Here is a 27,560-nt window from a genome sequence, read left to right on the forward strand (position 1 = left end):
TTATTTTTTTTTTGGCATGCAACATATAAAAATTGCATTGATAAAGGCATTTTTAAAACAAACTTCATAAATAAAATGCATCTATATAAAAATTTTTATTCAAAATGATACATAATTTATAATAAAGTTGGTTGTATTTACAAGTTTTATAAATTAATGATGAATATGCTATGATCTTAATTTTCCATACTTTCTTTTTTGAATGCTGTAAAATAAAACTAGCATGAAGGTAAAGAAATAGGTGCAATAACTCTTCTGTCAGAATTTATCTGGTCACATACTGATGCAAAGTAAAAAATGGCTTCATCCTGAAATATGCACCCAAATACTTTGAAAAGAAATTTAATTTTGCTTCTTTTGCATTAACATTTACTTTAACTCCTTTTGGCTGTGAGGTCAAGCCTATTCTGATTTTTGCGAAGTTTGGGGCATCTTTGATGTGATTTACATTAAATCTGACTGATGGTTTTGGCTCAAGTCTCACTTTCATTCCCACATTGAGAGCTCTTGATGTGAGGTCACAGTTTTTGAAATATTCTTCAGTGTTACTATTGCATCGAAGTCCATATGACATCCTAGGTAAATAAAAGAATTATAGAGCATATTTTTATTTGGATTTATTACTGAGCATATATATTTGCTGCATTCATTAATGTAATTAAAATTTCAAAATTACAGATAGGAACAATGTCAGATTGCACAACTCCTGAATAAGCTGTTTTATACAGAATATTTCTGAAAGCTTGCATAACTGAATTTCTGTTTAATGTGTTGTTGAACAGCCATGTTTCCAGTTTAATGAAGTTTTGGTCACATAACAGCTTTTAGTAAAAATATACAAAATTTAAGTTATGGGAGGAGGGAAAATTAAGACTAAGAAAATTATTTTGCATAACTAGATTTGTTAAACAAAGCGAATTCATTCTCATACAGTTAAAACTATGTATTATATTACTTACTTATTAACTGGCATACACATATTGTTTAAGCAGCCATGTATACTAAATTTTCTTGTAAGAGTTTACAGGAAAATTTTACAGATTTTATTTGAAAAAAATATTAACTTCGAAGGAATGGTAATTAATCTTTAGTTGATAAAATTTGATGGCTTTTCACAAAAATATTGGTGATAATTTTAAAGACTAAAATTCCACCTTTAAGGTGGAATTTAAGTCAATGATTTTGTGGATACAAGAATTAAAAGATCACTTGGTGACTTCTAAAACTGAGAAAATCGGTAGTAAGATTTCAACCTGAAGGACTGTTTTATTTAGATTATGGCAAAGCTTACGAGTGCTATCTTGCCTAAAGGGAGGGACGACCTGCTTAAAAAAAACTGGCTCATATTATGTTGCACATGGGGAAAATTTCCATGCAGTGAACTCATTTGACGGGATTTGAACACAAATTGAGATATCAATGTTTAGTGGTTAACAGTAGAGTCTTTGAAGATTAAACTGCAATGGTTTCAAATTGCCATTTGTATAAACGTTCGATTACAGAGTGAAACTCCTTTTCATCTAGCAAATTGTAATTTCTCAAACTTGGAATTTTTTTTTTTTTTTTTTTTTTTTTTTTTTAAGTGAGGGCATGCCAAAGTCAGCAAAGGAATAATAGATAGAAACAGTAGACTCTTAAAGTTTAAACTTCAATAGTTTCAAATTGCTATTTGCATAAACGTTTGATTACAGAGTGAAATTCCTTTTCATCTGGAAAATTATGATTTCTCAAACCTGGAAATTTGGGGGGTTTCCCCCCTTTTTTCTTTTGTTTAAAGAGAGGGCATGCCAAAGTGTGCAAAGGAATTACATCTTTTGGATATGGTAATAATTTGACTATTTAAATAAAGACAAAATGTAAGTTGTATAAGGCGCATATTATTTGATTTGGAAGCAATATTTTACTACAACATTTTAAATCAGTGTGATAATCTATGTGATGAGTTATGTCTAAGATTTATGAAATGAATTGATACCAAGTATTTTATTAACAGTTATTTTAAAACAACTTATGTAAACACCATATGACTTCCTTTTGCAGCCTGTTAAATTATACACATTTGTTGCTGCATTTCATTTAAACTTATTTCCTCGAATTTCATTAGAGATAGATTTCTCATTCAATCAATTCAGTTTCATTTCGCGGCAAGGTCATGAAATTCCAAAACATCTTCATTAAAAATTGCAGAATACAGAAAAACCTAAAATACCAAATACAATAAAAAAAAAAAAAAAAAAAAAAAACTATTTTTACAATCAAAATTAAGAGTTTCTACGCCAAACCAAGCAATTTGGCCAACAGGCAGAAAAACCAAATTTTCGGTGCATAGAACTGAACGTTAACTTTAGCTCTCACTGGACAAAAAGATGGCGAAGTTAGGTGCCCCAACTGACTTAATTCGCTATTTTACTAAGAGTTTCAATAAAAAAATGGCGGCCTTGTTAGGCCTAGCACCACTTAAACTATAACATTTTTGATAAATCTACAAATATTGCATGCAGATGAACTAAAGGCATAAAAATTTTTACCGAAACATAAGAACAATATAATTCACTTTTAAGGCAAATATTGCACAATTTATCAATGCATGAGAATAAAAATAATAAGCTCACCGAGCCCATTAACAGGGTATGAATATGTAGTATATATGTTACCAGCAAAGTATGAAATCCGGCATTTCGTATAATGCCTAGGCATTTTATACAATGCCAAAAACTGGCTGGCAATGTATGAAATGATTAAACATTTCACACATTGTATAGGCATTTTATAGAATGCCAGATGACAAACCGGCAAATACATCTGCGATTCATTTCGAATAACCGAAAATACTTACCAGAAGTTAATAAACGATATAAAAATGACTGCTAAGAAGGAACTATTAGTTGCTGAATCGCTATTATGTGATGTTTCTGGGGAAGAAAGCAAACTCATTTGTCCTGTTAAAGAAGGTATCAGTTATTTTACGTACTTCACGAAATTCATTTGGCTGTTGGGCATAATAATTCTCATATTTCATACTTTGCCTAAAAACGCTAAGCGTTTTATAAAATGCCTCGGCATTCTATGGAATGGCGGCATCTCGTATATTGCCGGTAACATATATAAGTGATGCTGATTGCAATGAAAAAGGGAAGTACACAACTATATATTGTAGCTTTCCCATATACAAAATTTTAACGTTTCACAGCTGTTCTTCTTGAGTTTTGCGAGATGCGTACGTCGTCTTGTTGCCGTTTTCATTTGGTTTAGTGAGTTTCATCGTAGGCAACAAAAATTGTTATGAACAATGCGAAAATAATCTCTGATTGTGTTAACAGAGGATGATTACAGCGTATGGTTACAAAGTACAAATGAGTGAAGTGCATTGGGATTCATGATTTTCTATGCATTAGTATGAATCAAATTTAAACGAGCTTGCATGATCACCTACCTGTTTGTTTAAAGCTCTGTTGCAGAAGAATTCTGCCATGAACTGACAACGTGCAAAAGCAGACATGTTGTCGATTGTGTACGGAAATGATCGAAAGATTTCGCCAAGGGCAATGTAATTCAGTGCGTGACATCGTAAAAGGTGACGCAACGTGTGTTTTCTGTCATACTTAGTGATGCTGGCTGCCGTATCATTTTGCCAGGCTTTCAATCCTCGAGAAGGCTTGGATATTTTAAGTGTTTTTAATCGTTACGACATGGCGGCACATAAAATGCAACACGAGCCGAACTTCCGCTTGAGATATTTGATGGTAGGTTCAGAGGGGAACCCTTTGACCCGTTTCCTTGGATCTTTGAAGTTTGAAGGAAATACCCCTTCAAAATTGGGACGCAGTTACCCAAAGTCGTATGGTTACCTACAATTGGTGTCCATCAATGCCCATGACAAACGCTTTTCTGCACTCTTGGCCGTGATAAAATTCGTAGACTTGTTCTGAAGTTAGACAAACAATTGAGAAAAGTCGAATCCCAGAGCAAATGACATTCGGCACAGTTGGTCTTTCCACACGAATTTTCACCAGTAAAAAGTTCACCGGTGATGCACTGTTTGTGAATAAACGAATGGCCACTTTCTTTAATTGGGAAGATCATGTTGCAGCAGTACCGCTAGAAAGACACTGTATAATTACTGGCAAATGGTACACAAATGCTTATTTGCCATTGATCGTGCGGAAACGACCGCGAAATTGAATTTTTTTCCACCACGACAACGTTCCAAACTACACTACATCACGAAGAATTTTTTCCCAAACATCAAAGTAATTATTATTAGTTTGACTTGCAGCTTAAACCTGTCTTGTTACGACTCCCTTTTCTTCCATAAAATTGAAAAATCATTTGCGTAGAACATTATTTCCTACTCCCGACGCAGCAATTACCGTCTTTGATTGGTACACTGAGAAAAGGTACCTTCTGATATGCTGAACAGAAAGAATTTGAGCAGATAGTAAAATGTGTCAGCTGTTAAAGGGTAAACTTTAAAAGCTGTGTGTATTAAAATGTGTATGTGTGTATTAAAATGTGTATCAAAATGTGCATACTTCGGATTTAACGTGTTCATTTTTATATCTTTAAAAACTTGCAATATTATCCTCATGTGTTTTTTTTTTTTTTTAACTTTATTCAGACTTACTGAACAACGTAAAAATTTTACGTTTCTTTGCGTATTTGAGATTTATTTCAGTGTCTGTTGTATGGTTCATTCATTAAATCTATGCAAGTTTATTGATCTGAAATTACAACTGTGAGAGACTTAACGAATTTTAAGGCCGATCTCAAGTGCTGAATTCGATTACCTTTCCTTTAAAATACGATACACAACATAATTGGCCCCACGAGAGGGCCGAGTTGTTAATGACTACTGGTTACTTGTTCGTCCTGGGCTCGAATCCAGGCAGACGAGGTTGTATGATTGTTTTTCATGGTTTTCATTCGCTTTACAAAGTGTAACGTGAATTCGAGCCAGTTTCCCTTAAAAAGTTATCCACGAAGTATCCTTTCCTTAGGCCGATCGCCTTTGTGTGCTTTGCCATATTAAAATAATCTTTCATGATAGAAAATGAGAAATTTTTCATAACTTCTTGGATTATTTGTAAGGTTTCATTTATTCAGTTGTATCTAATATTTAAATTCTAATTTTAGCTTTTAGGTAATATGACACTATTAAAAGAGGTAGCAATGCTTTATGAATTAAGCACTAATAGTATATAAATCATTTTGCAATATTATGTACCAGATGTAGCTTTTATTATCATCATATGCCTTATCAAGTTGTAGAAAAAAACCATCTGCTGCTAATAGAAAATAATAAAACTGTTGTCATATTCTGAAGTATGTGTAATGTATCGCCATAAGTTGCTTCAGCAATGGAAATGAAAGAAATGAAACAGCTGCGGCAAACTGAACAAGCCAATACAAAACAGAAGTTTTCTGACAATGTGTCAAAAACTGATTGGTTAAATGCATGTCGGATGTAGTGATTTTGTAGAGAACAGAAGAATTTTGCTTTTAAAAGGACCTTGGATATTTTCCGTTTGTGTGTCTTTCTTACGTGTAACATAGAGTGTTTAATATATAAAAATAACCATATAATGTGTACTTTATTATTTCTATTAAAAGGCGCTGTAACATTTATTTATTTATTTTTGCAACAGCGCCAAATTGTGGTTCATAAATCAGATTTTGTATTTCTTCGGAAATAATTTAAATAGTACTTGACGAAACAAAAAATATCTTGAATACCAACTAGATACCTTTTCCAAAAGAATGCTGCTCGCTGAAAAGTTGGGAAAATGGGCTTAAATATGTAACTGGAAATTTCAAACTGTAATTAAACCCCGATGACAGCCAAAGGACTAATTAAATTCATCGCTAAATTGAGAACACGTCTTAATTCAGATTTAAACCTAGCATATATATAAAAAATTAACCGAAAACAAATAATAACAGCATGATTATAAAATTACAGTAACAAATATGCATTTTTATTTTTACAAAATTTAAATTATAACGTAATTTCAAAGAGAAATCGATAAGTTTGGCAACATCGATCCATTATTCCAAAAAAATGGCTTTGCCATTTTGTCCGCATTCGTCTCAACTTATAAATTCGAGCAAATGTTTCAGGTATGAAATTTATTTTAAATAACAACATAAGCAGATTAACTACCAAAAATTCAGATGCTTGTATTCGTCTTAAGAAGATTACTTACACCGGTGTAAAAAATTAAGAGAATTTTCATATTTGATCTACGATCTCCAGAACTACTCGACAGATTTTAATAAAATTTGGTTGTTAACATAGGTTGATATAATACAAACAAAATAAACATTCAACAGTTATAACAGACACACAAGTTCATGTGTAACACTCATGGGAATCTGAAGGTCTGAAACAGTGGTTGCAGAAGACACAAAAGAAATCGGTTAATAGGGGGGGTACGGTCTCCTCTTACAGCTATACAGGCCTCGCAGCGTGATGCTATATTGGAAATAAGGCAGTTTATCAGTGCCTGTGGCAACTGGTTGCACTCATTCAGCAACGCTGTTTTCAGTTCCTGGATGGTTCTCGGAGGGGGGCTGTGAGTTGCAATTGCCCTCCCCAGAGCGTCCCAGACATGCTGTATAGGGTTGAGGTACGGAGAACTGGCTGGCCAATCTATCCGACGAATATATTCACTCTCGAGAAATTCGGCGACCAGAAGAGCTCTATGTGACCTCGCGTTATCGTCCTGTAAGATGAACCCGGGGCCCACTGCACCCCAGAAAAGACGAACATAGGCCCTATACCTCACACCAGTCACAGAGCCTCTGTCAAAGACGTGGAGAAGAGTGCGGCCATCGAATATGATGCCTGCCCAGACCATTACATCGCCAACGCCATAATTGATTTCTCGGACATTGGAGGGTAGGTAGCGGATCCCTGGCTCTTCCCATATGAAAGTACGGCGAGAATCGGTGTTTAGGCTAAAACGGGATTCGTCAGTGAACAGAACGGTGGCCCATTGCTCCGTACTCCAATCACTATGCTGCCTGCACCACGCTTCCCTTCCGTAGACGTGAGCGGGACGCAAAAGCCAGTCTTCTAGCAAACAACCCTGTCTCATTCAGTCTTTTGGAAACAGCCACCCTTGTTACTCGGGTTTCTGTGGCTGCATACGGGTCCCGAAAAAGCTGAGAAGCTGTAGCCCCTCTGTTACGCCTTGATAAATTGGACAAATAGCGATCTTCTCTGGCCGTCGTGGCTCTTGGACGACCTTGCCCAGGCTTTCTCTCGATGGATCCAGTATCCTGGTACTGTTTCCATAGGTTGCACACAACCCGCTGGGCGTTAATGTAAACTCTCTGCATATCTGGACTTGCGATTATCCTGCCTCTAGTCTCCCCACAATGCACCACCTCATTCCATCATCTAAACGTTGGTGGTTACTCAGTTTTACTGTTCCGATGTGAATGTAATCGATTGCTGCAAGATAACACCAAGAAATTCGCCGAGGTGTGCTTGCGAACGCAATTCGTCTTACCCTCCACGCGCTTATAAAGCCTATTTTTCTGCTGGCTACGCCTATACACACGTGTACGCTTGCGTATTTGCCGTACAAGATTTGTATTTTTATCTAGAAGCAGTGGTTTTTCTTTCAGTTCAGTTCTTTTCATGCAATCCGATAAAATATGCAAATTTTCTTAATTTATTTCACCAGTGTATAAGCCAGACTTGACTAAACTGGCGTCACAATTTCAGTATCTAGGGCGCCACTGGTATCGAAGAAAAAAATAAAGTTCATTTTTTAAAAATAATTATACTTATAATTTTAATTTTTATGTTTAGAATTTAAAGCGTATTGTAGTTATTTTCTCGATAAAATTTATCTCATCATTCACCTACAGACATTGTTCTAAAATGAAATTACCACTGACCCGAAACGTCTACTTAATACGCACTTTTTGGCTGAATTTTATCCGACGGGCGGGACTTCGGGAATTCCATAACAATATCCGTATGATAATATTAACTGCGATCACATTAAGCGGCGTCTTCTGTGACATAAATCCGCTTAATATTGTCTTCTCAAAGCGGTTGTGACCGTGAGTATTCGCAAGGCCAAACATTGTGCGTCTTATGTGGTTACAGACAACACCTTCTTAAACAGGCGTTGCTACAAGTCACCATTTAGATCTTTTTCTTAGCTCGCTCTTTTACTGAATGCAAATGTGAAGTCGTTCGCGCTTATTTATGTTCAAACAGTATTTAACTCATCATTTATTTAATTTTTTTTTTTTTTTTTTTTTTTTGTATGGTACAAAAGTCTTATCTATTTTTCGGATTGTTATATTTAGAAAAACAAATTTTCTGAATCGATAAAGAAGGCGATAGCGTTTATAGGTGCTGTTATTCGCAAAAAAATCATTCTACTATATTTCGAAACATCAGGTTTGTTGCATACTATCTTCATATTCAAATATGCCACCCAACCGGGATAGTGACTCTGACTGCCGTACCGAAGAGCCCGGGTTTGAATCCCGGAGAAGGCATAGTTGTTTGTAAATGCATAATACCTGTGCGGTATGGGGCACTCTAAATATGCGGCGAGCCGAAAGTCCTCTCCAGAGATTGTGGTAGGCGAAGAGGGAAGACTCTCGGTTACGATATGAGAACAAAGCTAAGGCACTGTATAAGGGATATTCCTCCGCCATATTTGATTACATCATTCAAAAGGTTTGCAAGAGCTGTGCAGCGTGTGAAGTCATTAATGTTGGGCGTGCATGACCAGGGTGGTCATTTTTAGAAACTTCAGGACTGTAAAATTTACCCGCTCTCATAAATTCATTGCAATTCCTGGCCTTTGACATGTGGACGGACTTTTCTTTCCTTAAAAGTCTCAACTTCCTTTAAAGGGGTTGTTTCCCAGGGAAAGACAACGGTTTTTAAGGCATATTTAACATTACAATAAACTTTACCTCCTGAAACTTACATAAAAGAAGTGGCTGAGCACTTCTGGCACTTCTTCGGCTAGAATTGCGATTCATCTTAAGAAGTCGAGAAGTACCAGAGCCGAGCTCCGGTGCAGAGTTTAAGCTCTGTTTATGACAAATCAAAATACTCATTAATTCATTTTTAGATTTTATATTAATTTCGAAGTATTCACAGAACTCTAAAGAAGTAAACTTAGTTTATTCGTGTATTATGCATTGGAATAATTATTTATTTCATAATAGCTAAAAACGCCTTAATCTCTTTCATAGTTCATTACCTTTCATAGTTCCGTTTAAGAAAATGGCAAAGCATATAACTTTTTTTTTTTTGTTTCAAAATAGTGTGCTTCCAATGATGAAACAAAATATATTAGTAATATAATATATTAGTATTAATGCATTAGTTTCAGAAATAGCATAAATTATGGCTTACCATTCATAAAAGCCTTTCTTCTGTATAATTGTTCGAACGCATTGTATGTCATCAGAAAGGTCATCGTCTTTTAATCCTGAATTTAAAAGAAATAAAAGTCTTACTAATTATTAATGAAGGTTTTTAAAACTGGAAAACTAATATTTTTTCACTACTTAATATTATTTATTTGATTTTTAGCTTGGGTATAACCAAATATTCTGTGCATTTTTATACAATTAAAAACAAGCTGAAGTTTCAACTGTTGTGACAAAATATAACATAAAGGGTTAACACAACAAGGTGGAAAATTAAACAACATGTTCCAACAAGGTGGAAAATTAAAAATTAAATAAAACGCAATTTTGGAGAAAATACAGAAATTTTGGTTTAATCATGAAGTAGACAGGGGATATATGGAACAACATATCCAATAAATGCCCTTTTTGGCTTTATTGGCACGTTTGTATTCATTTGAAGAAATTGCCAATCATGGTTTGGCATAACTACGGTTCGCTTTCAGCGACAGAGAGTCTAATTAAAGAATTTGAATTGAAACTTTTCATCTTCTTTGGTCTAATCTTCTCTTTCGAGGCTTGTGTGGTCATGGGTAGTTAGCATAAACATTTGACTTCAAAAATCTCCAGTGAAAAAAATCCAAAAGCGTTAAATCGCAAAAATTAGTCTGCTAGTTCTGGTCACACAAACAAAAGATTAATTGTATGACAAGGAAATGTTTCGTGCAACAATGCTATTGCTTCACCTGATAGATGGCGAGTAGCATGGTCCTGCTGGAACCGTATCAAGATCCATACCATTCATCTGAGGCATAAAAAAAACTGGGCTGTCATCTCCCAATACAGTTTGGCATTGACTGTTTGTGCATTCGCAGCAACGTCTTCCAAGAAGTAAAATGGTCCAATGATGCCTGTAGTCCAAAATCCACACCAAACAGTGACACGTTTCGGATGCATTTTCTTCTCATGAAATACATGTGGGTTTTCCTCTTTCCAAATGTGGCAATTTTGCTTCTTTATGACGCCATCAACGTGGAAGCGGGTCTCGACGCTGAAGAAGATTTGTTGGAAGACTTACCGTTCATTTGTTCAGCGACCTATCTGATGAACTCTGTTTGTTTTCCATTGTCTGTAGGCTTGAGTTGTTCAGTCAGTTGAATTTTGTAGGCATGAAGACGCAAATCTTTCACAAGAATAGGCTGAAGAGTGTTTCTTGAAATATCTAGTAGTTCTTGAGCACAATGCCGAATGAATGTCCAACAGCCGTGATATTTTCTGCTGAACGACCTAGATGAGCACGTGCCGATGGTCTGACATCAGTAATTGACTTAGTCTCTTCGGATTTTTTTATTATTCTTTTCACTGCTTATGCGCTTCGAATATTTTGTTTATCAAAAACTGAACTCAGTTTGCGAATCGTGACACTCAAACTTTCACCATTTTGAAATAATATTAACATAAAGAATGCGTTATTGTGCCGAGTAGCGCTTCGTTTTCAAAGATGGCTGACTATCTTCCGTCAGGCATATAATGGTTTTCTTTCAGAGCAAAACAGCAAAAATGAAACCAAATTAAAATTTTCTGATCTTGTTGGGTCATCTTTTAGTTACATTCTTGCACAGAAAAATAATATTAAGACAAGGTTTCGAACATACCATTTCAGTTTCCTTCAATTCACAGCAGGGTTCATATGTTAAAAAAAAATTTACTTTTCATTTTAGGAAAACGTTTTATGTATCATTCACTCATGCATGAGAGATAATATTAATGATAATATGTTAATTTTTTTAGGTTCTTTGATTTAAAAGTAGATGTAAAGCTATATGCAATTTGAGTATGTTCTGAAAGGTAATACTGTTTTTAAAAATTTTCTGAAACTGAGTACTTCTATTTCTTGTAACTATTTAGTGCTTGTTAAAAAAATTACTTTACTATTTGAACTGTATTACAGAAAAATAGTGACTTGAAAACAGAACATACTTTCACAAGGTATTCTGCACTGGTTTTCACTGGGTCGGAGGGGTCCTTTGCACCAGTTCTTGTCATTGATCTGAAAGAAGTATATTAATGTACAAATGCTAAAACTGTATTTAATCAGAGCTTAGTATACTAAAACTAAGTAGTTAATAAATATGGTATCGTTAAAAAAAACATGATTATGGAAAATGAGTTGATAATTAAGAAGAAAGGTCCAAAAGTAAAGTACAATAATTTTTACTCTATCGGTTTCGCAACCAGTTGATTACAAACTGAGAGAAAAGTACAGTAAAGTATTGCTGAATCCGTGAGTTACGCCATTAACATATCGCGCGTACGGCCAAATTGCGTTCCGCAAAATTAACTGTCTATGGAAAAAAACGGGTTAGCTATAGTTCAGATTGAGAAAGTATGTATAATTTATGCAAACATAAACATTGCTGTAATTAAAAGGCGAAATTGAAATGATTTCTGTTATTGTTTAGTAAGTAGGAACAATCTGCGCAACAAAAAAGGGGGGCAGTTTAATTTCTCCCGTTCTACTGGACCGATTGACGAAATTTAACTTGCGTTTTTCATGTTTCGAACGTGCGACTTATGGATATGTATTTTTTATTTATGTACAGTATTGTTCTAACATAGGTATTTTGACACCAAATTGGACTTCTCCGAAATGACATACTATAACCAATACTACCATAAGCAAAAGACTCTCCTGGTCTTTTTAAATAATTAAAGCTAATTAGCTTTAATTAACAAAACACAATAAAGATAAAACATTACAATTAAGGGCGTCATAATTATACGCCCTTAATAAATTTATTAAGGGCGTATAATTATGACGAATATTAATTTAATATTTGTAACTTAAATATAATTTAAGTTACAAAGTAATTCTCGAGGAACACCATGCTCAATCCATGATTCCTGTACATCGACTGAAAGCTATAGTTTTTTTTGGCCGGTGTTTTTTTGGCGGCCGCTAGGTGGCGATCGTTGAGCCGTGGGGTTACAATACCAATTTTTTCCATATTTCGATTCTACGACTCAAATTATGCCACAGTGCCAAGTTTTGTAACAATTACACGACTGAGTTTTGTAACAATTACACGACTGTCTGCACAACTGGAAGACGTACATACAAATACCTCCCGAAAGTGAACACCGAAAGCAACATTGCAATAGCTCCTCTTACGGCTTATACACTGACTACCAATAAGTATTTGGACACCTGTGATAGAAAAGAAAAACTTAATTCAAAATCAATAGTTGGTAGAGCCTCCACGAGAGGTATTTATAGCGTGGACCCTCCGGGGCATACTTTCCACAAGTCTTTGTATGACAGCTAGTGGTATTTTCTTCCACTCGGCTTGGAGAAGACATAGAAGTTCCTTCACCGATTTTGCACGGGTAGTGCACCCCTGAATTCGGCGATGCCACTCATCCCAGAGGTTCTCGATAGGGTTCAGGTCTGGACTCTGGGCCGGCCAGTTCATTCGATGAACTCCATTGGCACCATACCAAGCCTTGGTTAACGTCGAAACATGACAACTGGCATTGTCGTCCTGGAAGTAACAGGGGTCCAACCCGTAAAACTGCCACAACGTAGGAAGCACATTGTCATCCAAAATAGTGCAATAGGCATCGGAGTTGAGCTTACCATGAATGGGGACCAAGGGTCCCAGCCCATACCAGGAGAAACACCCCCAGACCATAATTCCACCTTCGCCGAACTTGACTGTTGGCACAATGCATTCTGGCAGGAGACGTTCTCCAGGTAGACGCCAGACCCAGACCCTGCCATCCGAACGGTAAAGGGTGAACCTTGATTTGTCACTCCAAAGAATCTGTTTCCACTGATCTACGGTCCAATTTCGATGTGCTTTGCACCACATTAACCGAGCAGCGCGGTTGGACTTTGTGATCAAAGGCTTATGGGCAGCAGCACGACCATGAAAACCAAGCATGCTTCCTTACGGATGGTATTCATTGAAACAATACTCCCGGATACCTGTTGAAACTCCTCGCGGATGAGGGCCATCGGTTGGGTGCCGTTCTTCCGAATTTCTCTGAACAGCACTCATCGGTCTCTATCCCCCAGTTTCGTTGGCCGACTCGGGGCACATTCCGACAGTCACCCCTCATCTTCCACTTCTTTATCACATAGGCCACTGTCGACTGTCGATATTGGGTACTTCAGATCGCTAGATATGCCCCTTAAGGATCGGCCACATTTGTGATACCCGATAATTATACCTTTCTCGAAATCAGAGAGCTCCGAACTGCGAGGCATTTTGCATGCGACTAAAGCCGATGCTGTTTCCTACGCGATATATACAGGCGGAGTCCGTGGCGTACCTTGGGATTGCAGATATCGTCATTTGCATAGGTGTCCAAATACTTATTGGTAGTCAGTGTATTACGGGACACGGCCCATTCACGACCTACTTCAATAGAGATGGCATAACAACCACGGACATATGCGTCTTCGGAGCGGAAGGCTCCCCAGACCACTATATATTTTTGAATGCCATCTGACAGCAGGAAATCACCTCCCTCCTCCCATTAACAATAGATAAGACAATAGGAAAGAGAGATAAGAAACAATAGATAACAATAGAGAAGCACAAACTGGCAGTAAATACAATCTGCAAAGTTGTCAACAAGCTGAAGGGAATAATGGGCCAAGAGTTGTGCTCTCCTCATTAACCAAAACTCGCAAGGTATGATACACTAACTAAGTCAACACGTAGTTCCACATCCGCAGACACATAAGTCTACTCCTAAAATTTACATAAGTCCCTATTATAGACACTTTTCAAATAATGTACAGCAAATGTTTGCAGCATGTATTTAACGTTTCTGTATATGCATAATACTTAATGTTTTGTACCTATGAGCCTGTATTTTATTCCTATTATTTTGTAACTGTATTTTTAATTTGTATTTTTATTTGAATTTTATTATGAATATGCAAAATTACCATAGCAAATTGCAACAACAAATGTAAAAACAGTAAAACAAATGATTCTGCCCTTGTATGGCCATGTAAATGCTCTTGTTAACATCCTAAAAAGCTCTCGAGGCGGCCTCTTGAGGTATCAGGAAGTTGTTCCTGGTTAGTGGAGGGCGCGGGACACATGCCTGTTTACCTCTGTTAGACATCAGGCGTCCCCGTCCTCCGTTACCAACCAACCAACAATTACACAAATAATTTGAATAGTTTTTAAAAAAATAGCTCTCAAAATTTTAGCTCCCCAGTGTTAATTGAATTTGGTATATGTTTAATAATACCTTTTTTATTTATTTATTTATTTATTTATATTTTTTTTTTAATTAAACTTACTTGATTCCTTCTTTCACAATTCGAAAATTATTTTCCATCTAAATAAATTTCGCAGATATTTTCTGATGCATTTTTGAAATTTGTATTTTTTAGTAAATTTTATAAATTTTTCGAAAAACGTTTTTAATTATGACCTATAAATTTTTTACCGTCATCTTAAGGTAAATATATTTCTAAGCACATCTGAGAAAAATTGAATTTTTTTATTCGAAATTTTCTAAGATATATGTGAATTTACTGTTATAAGCGATAATAACGTCAATTGTGGTTTGCGTACTTGGTTAAAACTATTTAAAAGAATGAAACATGCAATTTTTTTTCCGTCGGGGTGGGCGAGCAACGAAATGAAAGGTAAACAGGTTACCATAAATTTAAAACTTCGGCAACAAAGTTACTCTTGTCTAGCAGCCTTGAAGAGAAAATGTTTCTGCATTTGGCGAGAAACAAATGATTACCTATCTGTGCATGTTCAAGAAACAAACGGTAATCAGTCTAACTGCTTTTTAGTATTTACCATTGTGTCAATATCGCTTTTTCTTGTACTTACATATTAACCTACATCTTACTTACATCTTGTACTTACACTTACGACCTTTGGAGAGGTCGTAAGTGTAATTTTGCAGAGATCACCAGTTGTTACTTTAGAATTCTAAAGGACAAAACCATCCATATTTGGCACTAAATCGCGCTATTTGGGCGGTCAACGAGATAACACCTAAGTACGGGTTTTTCATCATAAAATATTCATTATGCTTATTTTTTCAGACTTCTATCAGTGCAGAAAGAAGCTATATCTGATATTTGAGGCATTATTAGCAGTAACTCCTGAACTGTGGCCGAAAGAAAAAGTCTGTAAAAAGTGAATTTCGAGTATATATGTATGTATATAATAGGAATTAGATGTAATAAGGACTTAAACCAAGACCTAAAGCAGCTTAAACTAGATAAATAATGTAAATTAAGAAATTAAATCATTATTCACCAGGACATCATTTTAAAAATTAAATAAGAATAATTTAATATTTAAGGTATTGCTATGAGATACATTCCGCAAGAGAAAAAGAAGAACTACTTACTTTTTCCATTTGCTGTACATAAATCACGTGATCTCTGAGGTCTTCCGCATTGTTTGTTTACAAAAGGTATACATAAGTCACGTGATCTATGAGGAATGTATCTCATTATAAGTACAAAATGAATGAATAAAGAAATAATAATGCGTAAAAATGAACCTTAGACAAAAAAATTTCTAAAAATATAAAAATATATGAAATACCTAATCGAAAGTATCGAAAGTAGTGAGATGTACTGCGCAAGCGAAGAAGAGAAAGAATGATCTTGTTTATTTACATTAGTTATAAATATGTCACGTGATCTCTGAGACCATCTACCTTGTTTGTTCATCGGAGATCGGAGATCATCATTCGTGAAGTGGTGTTCGACCCGAAAGCCTTTACCACTACATGTTTATCATTCCCCTAAGGACTTGTAGAAGTTCGTTAAATTCCATAAAAGTGAAAAAATCTTGTGCACTTATAATAAAAGTGCTAAGTCTTCAGTAATGAAGATGATCAGACTTGGCGCCATTTATCGGCCACGGATGAAGTCTTCGTTGGATAAGCAATAATAGCAATTAGATATCGTCAGGCATAACTTTGGCATATCTTTAACACATTATCGTAAATCTGACACAGTATCGTATAGTAAAAATAGAAAATAATATATACATATCGCAGAAATTTTTGTGCTTTCGTCTGAGGCGAAACTCATAGGGAAGTGGACTGTCACGTGATATACGAATTTAATGATGATAAAGTCAGTAGCCTTGGTACCGGGCAAAGTCCGTAATAAGATGAAAATGATGATAAAGATGAAACAAAATCTAGATTAAATAGTTGAAAGTAATAAAATATATACAAGAACTACCATCTAACATTACGATGTATAGTCTTGGGCCATTTATGCGGTAGTTTGATTAAATAATCGTACTCCCCTATGTTTTTAATAACTTCGTGAGTGGAGGAATCACATTTTTCATAGAATTTAAATGTAACCTTGTTTGTCCAAGGCCGTTGCAGAAGACAAATACTCAAAATTCTCTTATCAGACGAAAGATACTATCAAGCAATTTCTTCTGTGTTTGTTTCTCTAATTCTTATGAATAAATTCATTTTTCCAAGAATAATAAATGTGTTCTTACCTGAAATAATCCATAGTCTAGTGAATTTTCTGTGGCGCCTTTGTTTACAGCTGTTGTATCAAATCCGCTTTCCCAATGAACAAGACATAACCCTAAAAAGAGCAACATAAAATGTGGAACTAGACATAAGCCTAAAAATGGCAATATAAAATGTTATGCAGATAGAAAATTATGAGATAAGAAAGAATAGTATCTATTATAAGTAAAGTAAAAATTTTATCCATAATATTCTGTGTACTTTAGAGGTATTAAAATATAAAATTTTTTAAAAGTTGAACGCTTACAAATTGTGCATTCAGGTTATCTTTACATGGAATTAAAATATCAAAATATATTATTTATTATAGCTAGAACAGTCTTATACCCAGCTCACCTCATACAGAATTAAAAGTAATTTTATCAAAACTGCTTAAGTTCGTTACTGAAACTAATATTCTTTTCTTCAAATTAGCCATTGCCAATAACTTGAATTAATTGTGTAATATTCAAATATTTATTTTTTCTAATTATTAAAATCTAAAAAGATTTTTTAAGAAGAAAAAAAATTAAAAAAAAAAAAAAAAAAAACTGAAAAATTTCCGATTTTACATTACGTCCTTAGGATTTTTTTTAACGTTTTGTGGGCTATTTTTATTTATTAAATATCATTATCTTCACAATTAAACCATAAAATGCAGTTCACGAGAAATATCGCAAAATAATTTTGAAATCAGCATATCTTTAGAATTTCCGGTGGTAGGGTACGAACTGCGCCAAATTTGATCGAAAATCCCCTTTCCCCTCTTTTCTAATCCACGAACTGCGCGACCTTTCCTGTCCCCCATTTCTTTCCAAGAAGATTGGGTGCTACAAAAAGTCGTTTATCGCCATTAATGGGACATTCTATTGAGACTGCAAGCCTTTATTTTCGTTTACCAATATTGTAAAAATTGTGCATGTAAAACAAATATTAATCTAAAGTCTGGCGTGTGCTAAAAAATAAATTTCTTTTAGACTCATTTTAAAGTTTTATGATGCTTAAAGGAATAATGAGCCAGATCTTTTTTATTCTCTGTAAGAATTAAAAACTTTCCAAGTTGTAGATTTTAGTCGCTGATATATATATATATATATATATCAGTTTTGAATAGTAAAATTGATAGATTAATGACATACACAAAACTGATACATAATCAATGTATCAAATATCGGATTTCTTGCTCACCTTAAATAAGTTTTTTGTCTAGATAAATATTAACAAATCTTTTTAGATAGCAGAATGGTTTTAACTTTCAAATTTACCATTTTAGGTAAACAGTTTTAATTTAATTATAAAAATTATCTTTATTAAATCTAAAAACTGGTTTTCTTAAGTCGTTCTAAATTCACACTAATATTATTGCAATATATTCCCATATTAAGCTTTCCATTTTTAATCATTGAAGTTATTTTAAGATTATTTAGCTTTGTTACAAATTCCATATTTTGATACTAGAAACATTTAAATATTTATTCTGTTTTCCACCTGATGTACTTTGGCATACATTTAATTTCTAATACACATTTAATTAAAAAATTAATAATTATGAGCGTCAGCAGAATTTTCATAATTAACAAAAATAAATAAATAAATAAATAAATAAATAAAATAAAAATAAACTCCCTTATATACATATCCTGGGATTTTCAGTTCCCTTTTAATCCATTCTTTTTTCACATATTGTTGCACTGTACTCAAGTTTTCATGTATGTAGAATTTATATACTTTGTATTGTATTTATGCCAATTTATATTTAAATGATAATTTTTACAAATTCTTGCATTACAACTCTAGTTAATAGAAGATGTTTCTAACACCTTGGCAAAGCTTAATCTTCAGCATGTAGCTTATTTTCCAACCTAGTTTCAGGCTGAATTATTTGTAAAATTAATTACTTGAAATTATTTGTTAACAAAGATGGTCTCTAAATGACGCTCATAATATTTCTAACTGTTGTAATTTATAATGCAACGAGCTCATGTGATTTATAATATAATTCATTTATAATTTTTTCAGCAGTATTGAAATTAATAGCAGATACTGATAATGACATACATTTAGATTACAATGATTTGGATTGCCATTGCCTTCTTCACTCATGCTTTTATGCTACATTCCTAATATTTCATAATGGCATACAGGTAAGTTTAACTCATTCACCAAACATGTAAATCTCTTAATTCAGCCCACTTTTGTTCTTACGTGTGCTGTATCTTCTATTTTCTTTAATATATTGTTCAGCCTAATTTCAAAAGGTCTTGTGGAAAAGTCACTAAACATTGGTAGTTCGACCCGAGTTTCTCGTCCCAGTGATCCCCCAGCTCTTTCTTTTTTGTACTTATTTACTGTATAAAAATGTAGCGTAAAAATTTCAGTTCATGAAGTAAAAATACTTTTTTAATTTATTCTTTAAAAATATTGCAAAAGTTTTCACCTTTACCTTCGCATATCTTTTTACAAATCGCTCTAATAAGAAAAAATAAGGAAAGAAATTAACTCAGTTTCGGTGATTGATACCTCGGTGCAAATTATATGTAACATTTTTCCAAAAGCATAGAGTTTATATGGATATCAATAAATTAAGGATTATTTCTCCATCCAATTTTCTTAACATGTTTATTCCACAATTTTCTTTTCACACTGTAGCGCTTTATGAGTTTTCTATAAACATTCAATTTTTTTGCCATGGCAACTTTGCATACCTTCTGACAAGTACTTATATTTTTAACCACTGTATTTTAATTTCTGTTGACTATCAGTACATTATTCACTTGTTTCACAAATGCAACTTTTATTTTATGCGCAAATCTACGTAAAATAGCATTAAAACTTCAGTTATGCGGAGCTCCTGATCGATTGCTTGCTTTAGATTGAATGAAAATAAGCTTAATGTTACTGTTAATTAGCTTCTTATTAATTTAATTACATATTTCTAATTATTATATGTTCAGATATTTCCAAGTATATTACTCACACTTTTGCATCCCAATTTTTAATTTTTGGATTAAAAAATAAACTTTTATTTATTGAGAGGCCTGATTGATTATATTAATTTGCAGTGTTGTGTATCTAATTCCTTTCTTCTAGATAAATTTTAGAAAAAACTTCTTGGCATAATAATTTAAATTTATTTAATTTATACGTCAGTGTTCCAAATGCATAGTAATGTTGTTATAATAGCTTTTTTTAAAATTTAACTGAATTTAATTTCTTCAAACATTTACATGATTACTTTAATTAACAAAAAATATTTTTAGCACACTTTAACACACTTTTATATGGAATAATTTGCACGCTAGTGAACTCTATTAAATTTTCCAGTCTAGTTCAAACATCTTGACTATTATTGATGTAATTTATTAAAAGTATAATTTTTATGTTTTATAATTATTTAATTTTTGATATTATTATCATAAATGAAAGATGTTTGTAATGCTAATATGTATGTTTACGAATACCTTTTATTTTCTTTGTTAGCTCACGCATTAATTACTGTTATTCAAGTAATTAGCCTGGTTGTTAGATATTTTTTACTTGTTCTTGTGATATGTAATTCTATTTATTTATTTTTATTTTCCTCTTGGCTACAATTGGCTTCGAAAAGTTAAATTGTAACCATGTAGGCAGCAGGGGGAAGAAATTTTGATTGGCGCAGTTGGACTATAGCTCGACCCGGGGGGATTTTCATTAGCGCAGTTGGAGTACACCCTTTCCGGTATACAGTCTCGCTGAAGGTAATTACCCCCCCCCCCCCCGTTCAGTGTTGCGATTGCTCGCTTTGAAATCATTGAGTTTGTTAATCAAAAATTCATTAAAGTTATACAAAATATGAAATAGATAATAAAATAAATTCCAAATTTGGGTTCCAGATGCCCATATTCGGGTGGAAACGTACGTTATTCAAAATTTGATGTCTCTATGTATTGTTGTTTCATCCCAATGCGAGAATACATACATACATTTATGCAAATTCTTCATTATTTAATTTCTTTAAATATAATACAGAGCTGTAATATTTAGTGGCAACAGTTTGAAAAGTGAACCGACAATTAAAGTTTTCAACGCAAAATGCCAAAACGAAATTAAAAGCTCTTCTGGAGTAACGCCCTTTGGGCTAATAAAAGTTTAGTTCTCAATCTGAAACTCTTTTTATAAAAAATACAGCTCAAATACGAAAAAATATTTTTATTTGATAGAAAACATGCACTCATCTAAATAATTATGTTTAGAATCAATGCGTGGTCTCTCTTTATCATGCAAACCGTTGAATTTTTTAAAGAGGAAATATTTTCGATTTGCTAATAGTTTAATGAGCAAATTTTATACATGACTTTCTTTCATAAGCAATTCATTAATCATTATTTTCACAAGTCATATTTATTTAACGTTTCCAGCAACTAGGTGCAACTAACATCCCGTGAATATCCTGATGATATGAATATATGAAGATATGATATATGATGATATGATATATGAATATATGAAGCGGAAGAGACGGCCAATGTCTACAGAAGAACCTCGGTTAAGGGATTTAAGAACACTAGCTTGCTATACTAAGGAGGCTAACTCCGCAACGCAGACTTTTTAGAAGCTTTCTCTTTTTAAGCCGACGTATGTAATCTTAGAGAGTAATTATTTTCATAAAAAAACATTCGAAAGAGTTCAAATATATATAAAACATCGTTTTAAATCTGATTCACTTGCAATGTGTAGTAAATAAGCCGTTCAAAATAATTTTTTTTTTATTTTAATGTTTTTAAAATGCACTAATATTAATGATTTTAATATGATTTTTCACTTATTTCGAAGTCAAGAACTTTGACTGAACTTACATTTGGAAATGTCTTCCAAGGGAAAGCTGAATTTTTCGTACAACTCTCGTCCCAGCTCACATCTATCGAACACTTTACTTTCTGCTAAAACAAACAGTAAAAATGCGACCACCGCTCTGTGAATCTGAAAATAAAATCAAATTACAGTAAGATGACGAAAAGTTAAAGGGTGAAAAAAATCAGAACACTGCCTTTAAAAGGCATCCACACTATGTCAAATTTCCCTCTTTCAATATTATATCTACACGAGATAAAGTACAGAGGGAGTTCATACATTTTTAAAACGATTTCGACAAAGAAATTTAAAAAACTAATGTTTTGGAATAAAAATTTCTGGAAAAAGCTTATTATTTTAATAAGAAATATCGTTTGGCAGCTTATTATTTGGAATAAGAAATATCGTTTGGCAGCTTATTATTTGGAATAAGAAATATCGTTTGGCACTTTTAAATTTATTCTTCCTTCAAAATGCCTTATGTTAACAAGCTGTGGACTGAAGGATTTGTTTTTGCGCTTTCCGAAGAGTACAGTGTCTCACAAAAGTGATGGGACACTTGTGGTTTGCAAAAGGAAACTGCAATAAAAAAAATTAAAAAAACATGTAAAATTTTTTGTGGGTGTGTTTCATACTTAAATTTAGTAACAATTACTACATAACATACATTTTCTCAAAATATTAAAATATTAATTTAATAAAAATACAATTGTTTAGAACGGAGCAGAAAATGGCTCACTTAAGTGATGGGACACTTACTTTTCCATCAAATATTTATCCAAAAATTTTACTTTTTAAAAGGTTTTAATATTTTGTTGGATTTCCTTTTACTTTTAAAACATGATTTAATCTTCTTGGGATGGATTCCATAATTTTTTTTTTTTTTTTTTTTTTTTGGAGTGATTTTACCTCATTCGTCTTGAAGCACCGATTTTAATTGTTGTTTTCAAGAAATGGTGTGTTTGCGAATTCTTGATTCCAATTCTTGCCAAATATTCTCTATGGGATTTAAGTTTGGAGATTGTGGTGGTGTTTTTATTACTTCAGAACAGTTATACAGCAGCCAGAGTCTAATGTTCAAAGCAGTGTGCGTGGGGTCATTGTCATGGTAGAATTTAAAATCGTTATGAAGGTTCAATTTTCGCGCTGAAGATTTCAAATTTTGATTTAAAATGTCAATATACTTGTACTGATTCATTATACTGTCAATAAAAACAAGAGTACCAACTCCAGCGGACGACATACACCCCCATACAATAACTCCTCCTCCACCATGTTTTGCTGTTGGCACCAAGTTCTGTTTTCGAAATTCTTCCCTGGGTTTTCTCCACACCAAGATTCTACCTTCAGAACCAAATATATTAAATTTACTCTCATCAGGAAATATAACGTCATTCCAGTAATCAGAATTCTTATTTATGTTGGATTTTGCGAAAGCCAGTCTGAGTTTTCTATTCTTTTCACTTACGAAGAATTTTTTCCTGGCTGCTCTACCGTGATATCCAGCCGATCGAATTACTCTTCTAATTCTCAGGTTTAACAATTACTCCATATAATGCTTGTAAATCAGCAGCAACTTTAGGAGCACTCATTCTTGGATTTTTTTTTTTAATATTTCGAACGATAATTCACTTTATTACATTGGATAGCTTTGATGGTCGGCCAGGTCTTCTTTTATCCTGAATCATATGATTCTTTTTATATCGTTTAATGATATTGTAAACTGTTGAATGACTCAAGTTAACTGTTTCAGGAGTTTCTCTAATAGATTTTTCACGTTCAATATGCAAATTAATAACTAATTTTCGAATTTCAGGCGAAGTTTCTTTTCGTTTAGCATTCATGGCTGCACAGAGCTAAAAAACACAAAATTCCAAAACAAAGTGGAGAGAAATACTGCAGACGATTTTATAAATTATTGCCAATTGCTTTTGAGTAAAAATAAAAACCCCAAAAAATATTTTTATTGTAGTACGTAGTAGTATCTAATGGTGTCCCATCACTTATGTGAGTCATTTTGTTGTTCCGTTTTAAATAATTATATTTTTATTAAATTAATATTTTAATATTTTGAGAAAATGTATGTTATGTATTAATTGTTACTAAATTTAAGAATGAATCACACCCACAAAAAATTCTTACATGTTTTTTTAATTAATTTTATTACAGTTTCCTTTTGTAAAGCACAAGTGTCCCATTACTTTTTTGAGACACTGTATTCGTATTCCATAAATTAAAAGCATTGTTAAATGCATAGTATTAAAATTTCGAAGTGTAAAATAAGCAAGGTTAGTAATCGGAAAGGGAAAAACCGTCATCAATTGCTTCTACATGGAAAGAAGTTACCAGAGGAATACCGGAAAAAAGGTACGTACAGTTTCTAATATTTCTAAAGTTAATTTTAAAGAGAGGAAACCTGCCGACAACTGGAAAGTCTTTAAATAAATCTGCAGCAGCAGTTAATGAAATGATAAACCAAGATTTACAACTTGAAAACGGTAACAAATATAGAGTTCACCACCTTTGGCCGAAGCATGTGGCTCGACGCAGAACAATTTGTAGAACCCTGTATGAAAATTATTTAGCTTGAGATGAATGGAAATTCGTTGTGATCCTTTATGAAGCATAGTTTACCTAAATGACTGCAACACACGCACAAAAAAAGGTCTTTTTATTATCGAAAACGAAGAGAAAAAAATTGCATAAACTTAGTTCCGTCAATGAAAAGATAGTTTCAGTAAGGGATTTATAACTGTCGCGGGTTTCTGTTACGATTGGAAATTAAAATTAAAGAGAGTGACACTTCATCAAGACAAAGCAACAAGTCATATTTCGAAACGTACCGTTGCATTCATTACAAAAAAAGAAGATGAATACAAGTATCGCAGGTATACCTTTTCAACATATTCCTGCGAAGTTCCCTGATGTTTCAGCCATGGACTGTTATGCTTTTGGTGCCTTGAAAATAATTTTTTCTAAGCTCAAATCCATTATGATTGATGGACTCTGGGAAGCAGTGGAAGAGGCATGGAAATCAATATTCCTGAAAATTTTATGAAAAGCTTCTTCTATCATTGAAATCCCGATGCGGACTTACAGTCGAGAAAAAAGGGCACCAGATCGAATGTATTTAAAAATACATTAAAAAAAATTTTTAAACATTAATTAAACGCCTCAAAATTGTTCTAAAACTCTGTAACAGCCTCTGTATATTTCCCAAACATCGTACGACAATTTATGCATCGTACACAATTATTCTTAAAAAAATAATAACTTATTAATTGGTCTGTACTAAATTATATTGTCTTTTTGGTATTATTCAAAAATTATAGTTTCCCGTTTCCTTTGTGCTCATTGCTCCTTTTCGAGGTTATTTTGCTCAGTGGCCCCTTTAAGCTTCTTCAGCGCACTCTATCCTTGCAACAATGGCATAGTGGACACCTTTTGAATGAAATCTGTAAGCGCTGATTTATAACGCATACTGTCTGTACTGAAATAGAATAATAATGATTGAAGATTTCTCAAAATATTTATAATAATGAATCTTAAAAACATGCACAGATACCTTAGCTTATCTCTTACAGCATCCACAATGGTATACATTGACAGAACATACACTGTCGTAGCTAGGGTGGGGCAAGGGGGGACATCTGTCCCCGGGTGCAGCATCCAAGGGGCGCCAAATTGATACTACGAAATTTTTTAATGAAATGTTTTCCATTCTTGGCACATAGAAAGGGACGCAAATTCTTCAGTTGTCCCCGGGCGCTGGAAACTCTAGCTACGCCCCTGAGAACATGCTATTTGGTTATCATTGAAAATCCATGATCATGATTTTAGAAATTTAGATTGCACAATCTCTTCGAATAAGAAAAGAAATTAAATGTGACTTGCAAGAACTGGCGTTGAAGAGACATCTAACATGATTTGGTATGATTCTCGTAAAAATGTGTGACTAAATTATTAATATTGTAGAGACATCAGGTGTTTGTGAAGCCGGAGTACATGAAAAATGGGCAATGCCCTGGCCGGGACTCGAACCTGGACCTCTCGAATACGCGCCGAGTGGGCACCACGAAGGCATGCAAGAAAGGAGGGAGATACCTTATAATACAATCAAGTGAATGTTTAAATGTTTGTTCAAAAATGTCTAAAACAAGCAAATCTTCCAAGCACTTCTTATTGATCACTTGCTTCTGAATGCTTCCTTATTACCCTTCGGACCAGATATAACATCTATGTTGGAAAATTATCGTTTTAAATCAACAAAAAAATGAACAGGCTTCATTTTACACTGACATACAATGTAAAAGCGATCTGTATAGCCGAAGTTCCGGATTAGGATCCGGATAATTATCGTATCCCCTCGCGTATTTTTTCTCCATATGCGAGTAATTTAATTTCCAAAGAAAGCAGTTATAGTAACTAGCAAAGGAAAAGCTCTCATGGATAAACTACTGGTAACTATCACAGTATTACTTCTATAAAAGGAACTTACATTCCAATAAAGAATACATGCGAATAATAACATTATAATACCTGACAGTAATTGGGGTGGACACGTCACGCTTATCTTGGGAAGCCCCACGGGTGTCTCACATGAATGAGCCTTGGCCGCTGTTCCCAAGACGGACATCGAAGAAACAAAGAAGAAAGAAGTAAACAAAAGATCCAGATTTCTAAAAGATCGGCTACAATGAAATAGTAGATAAGACTACCGTGCGTTAGAATGTAAATAATAGAAGTAATGAGAAATCATAAGTTTAGGAAGCTTAAGTGTGAGAACACCTGACAAGTCCGGGTAGCCTAACGAAGAATCTGCACAAAGTATTTTTCAAATAATAAATGCAGGAGAAAATAAATCAAAATAATATGGAATGAAATGAAAATAAAATGAATAAAATAGTTGACGCAAATGAAAATAAAATGGATAAAATGCTAAGATAAAAATGCAAATACAAATTGAGTACAATAAATAAAAATAATCAAGTGAATACAATTTACCAATAAACTATTCCTCAGAGAGAAAAAATATGTTAGGTGGAAAATACGCGAGGAAATATGGTATTATACACAAAGCATTATTATACGCTTTTTGAATCTTAAGAGAGTAACAGCAACAAAAACCACATAAAAATGCCAAACATCTGCCCGTTTAAACTACAAATTAAAAATTTTAAGCCAGTCACCTTTTATGCATTTTTATCAAGAAACAAAGTAATTTCTTTAAAAATATTTCGATTAAAACTATCAAGAAATAGGGGGGGAGGAACTGCATACAATGAGAATTTGCGGCTTCTGTTGACACACTAAGGATCATTGGCACAAATTTGAAGCATTAAATGTACAAACTTTTAACTCAGTCTCATGCCTTATCTTAAATATATTTACACAGAAGTTTCACTTACCATTCCTAGACCCCCTGAATAACTTTCATGTAGAAACAAAGAGTATCATCCAAGCAGAGTGCAGCGTGACGAGCAACGAACCTCGCTTGGCCACAATGACCCACTTCTTGAAGACATATCCAGGAAGCGGTTTTCGCCGTTCCCTTAACCTGATTATCTACTTCATTGCCAAGGCCACAGAGATGACATCTTCCACTTTTGCTCCCAGTGTAAAAGTGGCACACGTTTTGTATACCAGGTGGAGAGTGTGCTATTTTTATTGAAAATTTTAAAACTTACGAAAACAAAAAACAAAATCTAAAAGTACGCCCAAAAGGGCATTTTCTTAACGTTTTGTGTGTTACCTTTGTTTATTAAATATCATGTTATTCGCACTTAAACCATAAAATT

The 27,560-nt window shown here is 33.7% G+C and overlaps 1 protein-coding gene across 1 annotated transcript; it reads right to left on the minus strand.

Moving 5' to 3' along the window:
* LOC118186889 (lysozyme C-like) lies at positions 1–27,326 on the minus strand. Its single transcript, XM_035357053.2, has 6 exons — positions 27,171–27,326; positions 21,768–21,891; positions 16,917–17,008; positions 11,374–11,443; positions 9,398–9,473; positions 1–575 (listed from the first exon to the last, which is right to left on the minus strand). The coding sequence occupies exons 1-6, from the start codon at positions 27,171–27,173 to the stop codon at positions 266–268; spliced, it is 675 nt and encodes a 224-aa protein (XP_035212944.1). The 5' UTR covers positions 27,174–27,326; the 3' UTR covers positions 1–265.
* Between the last annotated feature and the right edge of the window lie 234 nt (positions 27,327–27,560).

Source organism: Stegodyphus dumicola, chromosome 2 (genome assembly GCF_044657685.1).
Source record: "Stegodyphus dumicola isolate Sdum_Otavi_A_Nest chromosome 2, ASM4465768v1".
Classification (NCBI taxonomy): domain Eukaryota; kingdom Metazoa; phylum Arthropoda; class Arachnida; order Araneae; family Eresidae; genus Stegodyphus; species Stegodyphus dumicola.

Coding starts and splice junctions, on each gene's coding strand:
- LOC118186889 (XM_035357053.2), bottom strand. Junction 9,474..11,373: donor GTGCAGAATACCTTGTGAAA/GTATGTTCTGTT, acceptor TTTTAAATTCAG/GATTAAAAGACGATGACCTT. Junction 576..9,397: donor AAGAAAGGCTTTTATGAATG/GTAAGCCATAAT, acceptor TTATTTACCTAG/GATGTCATATGGACTTCGAT.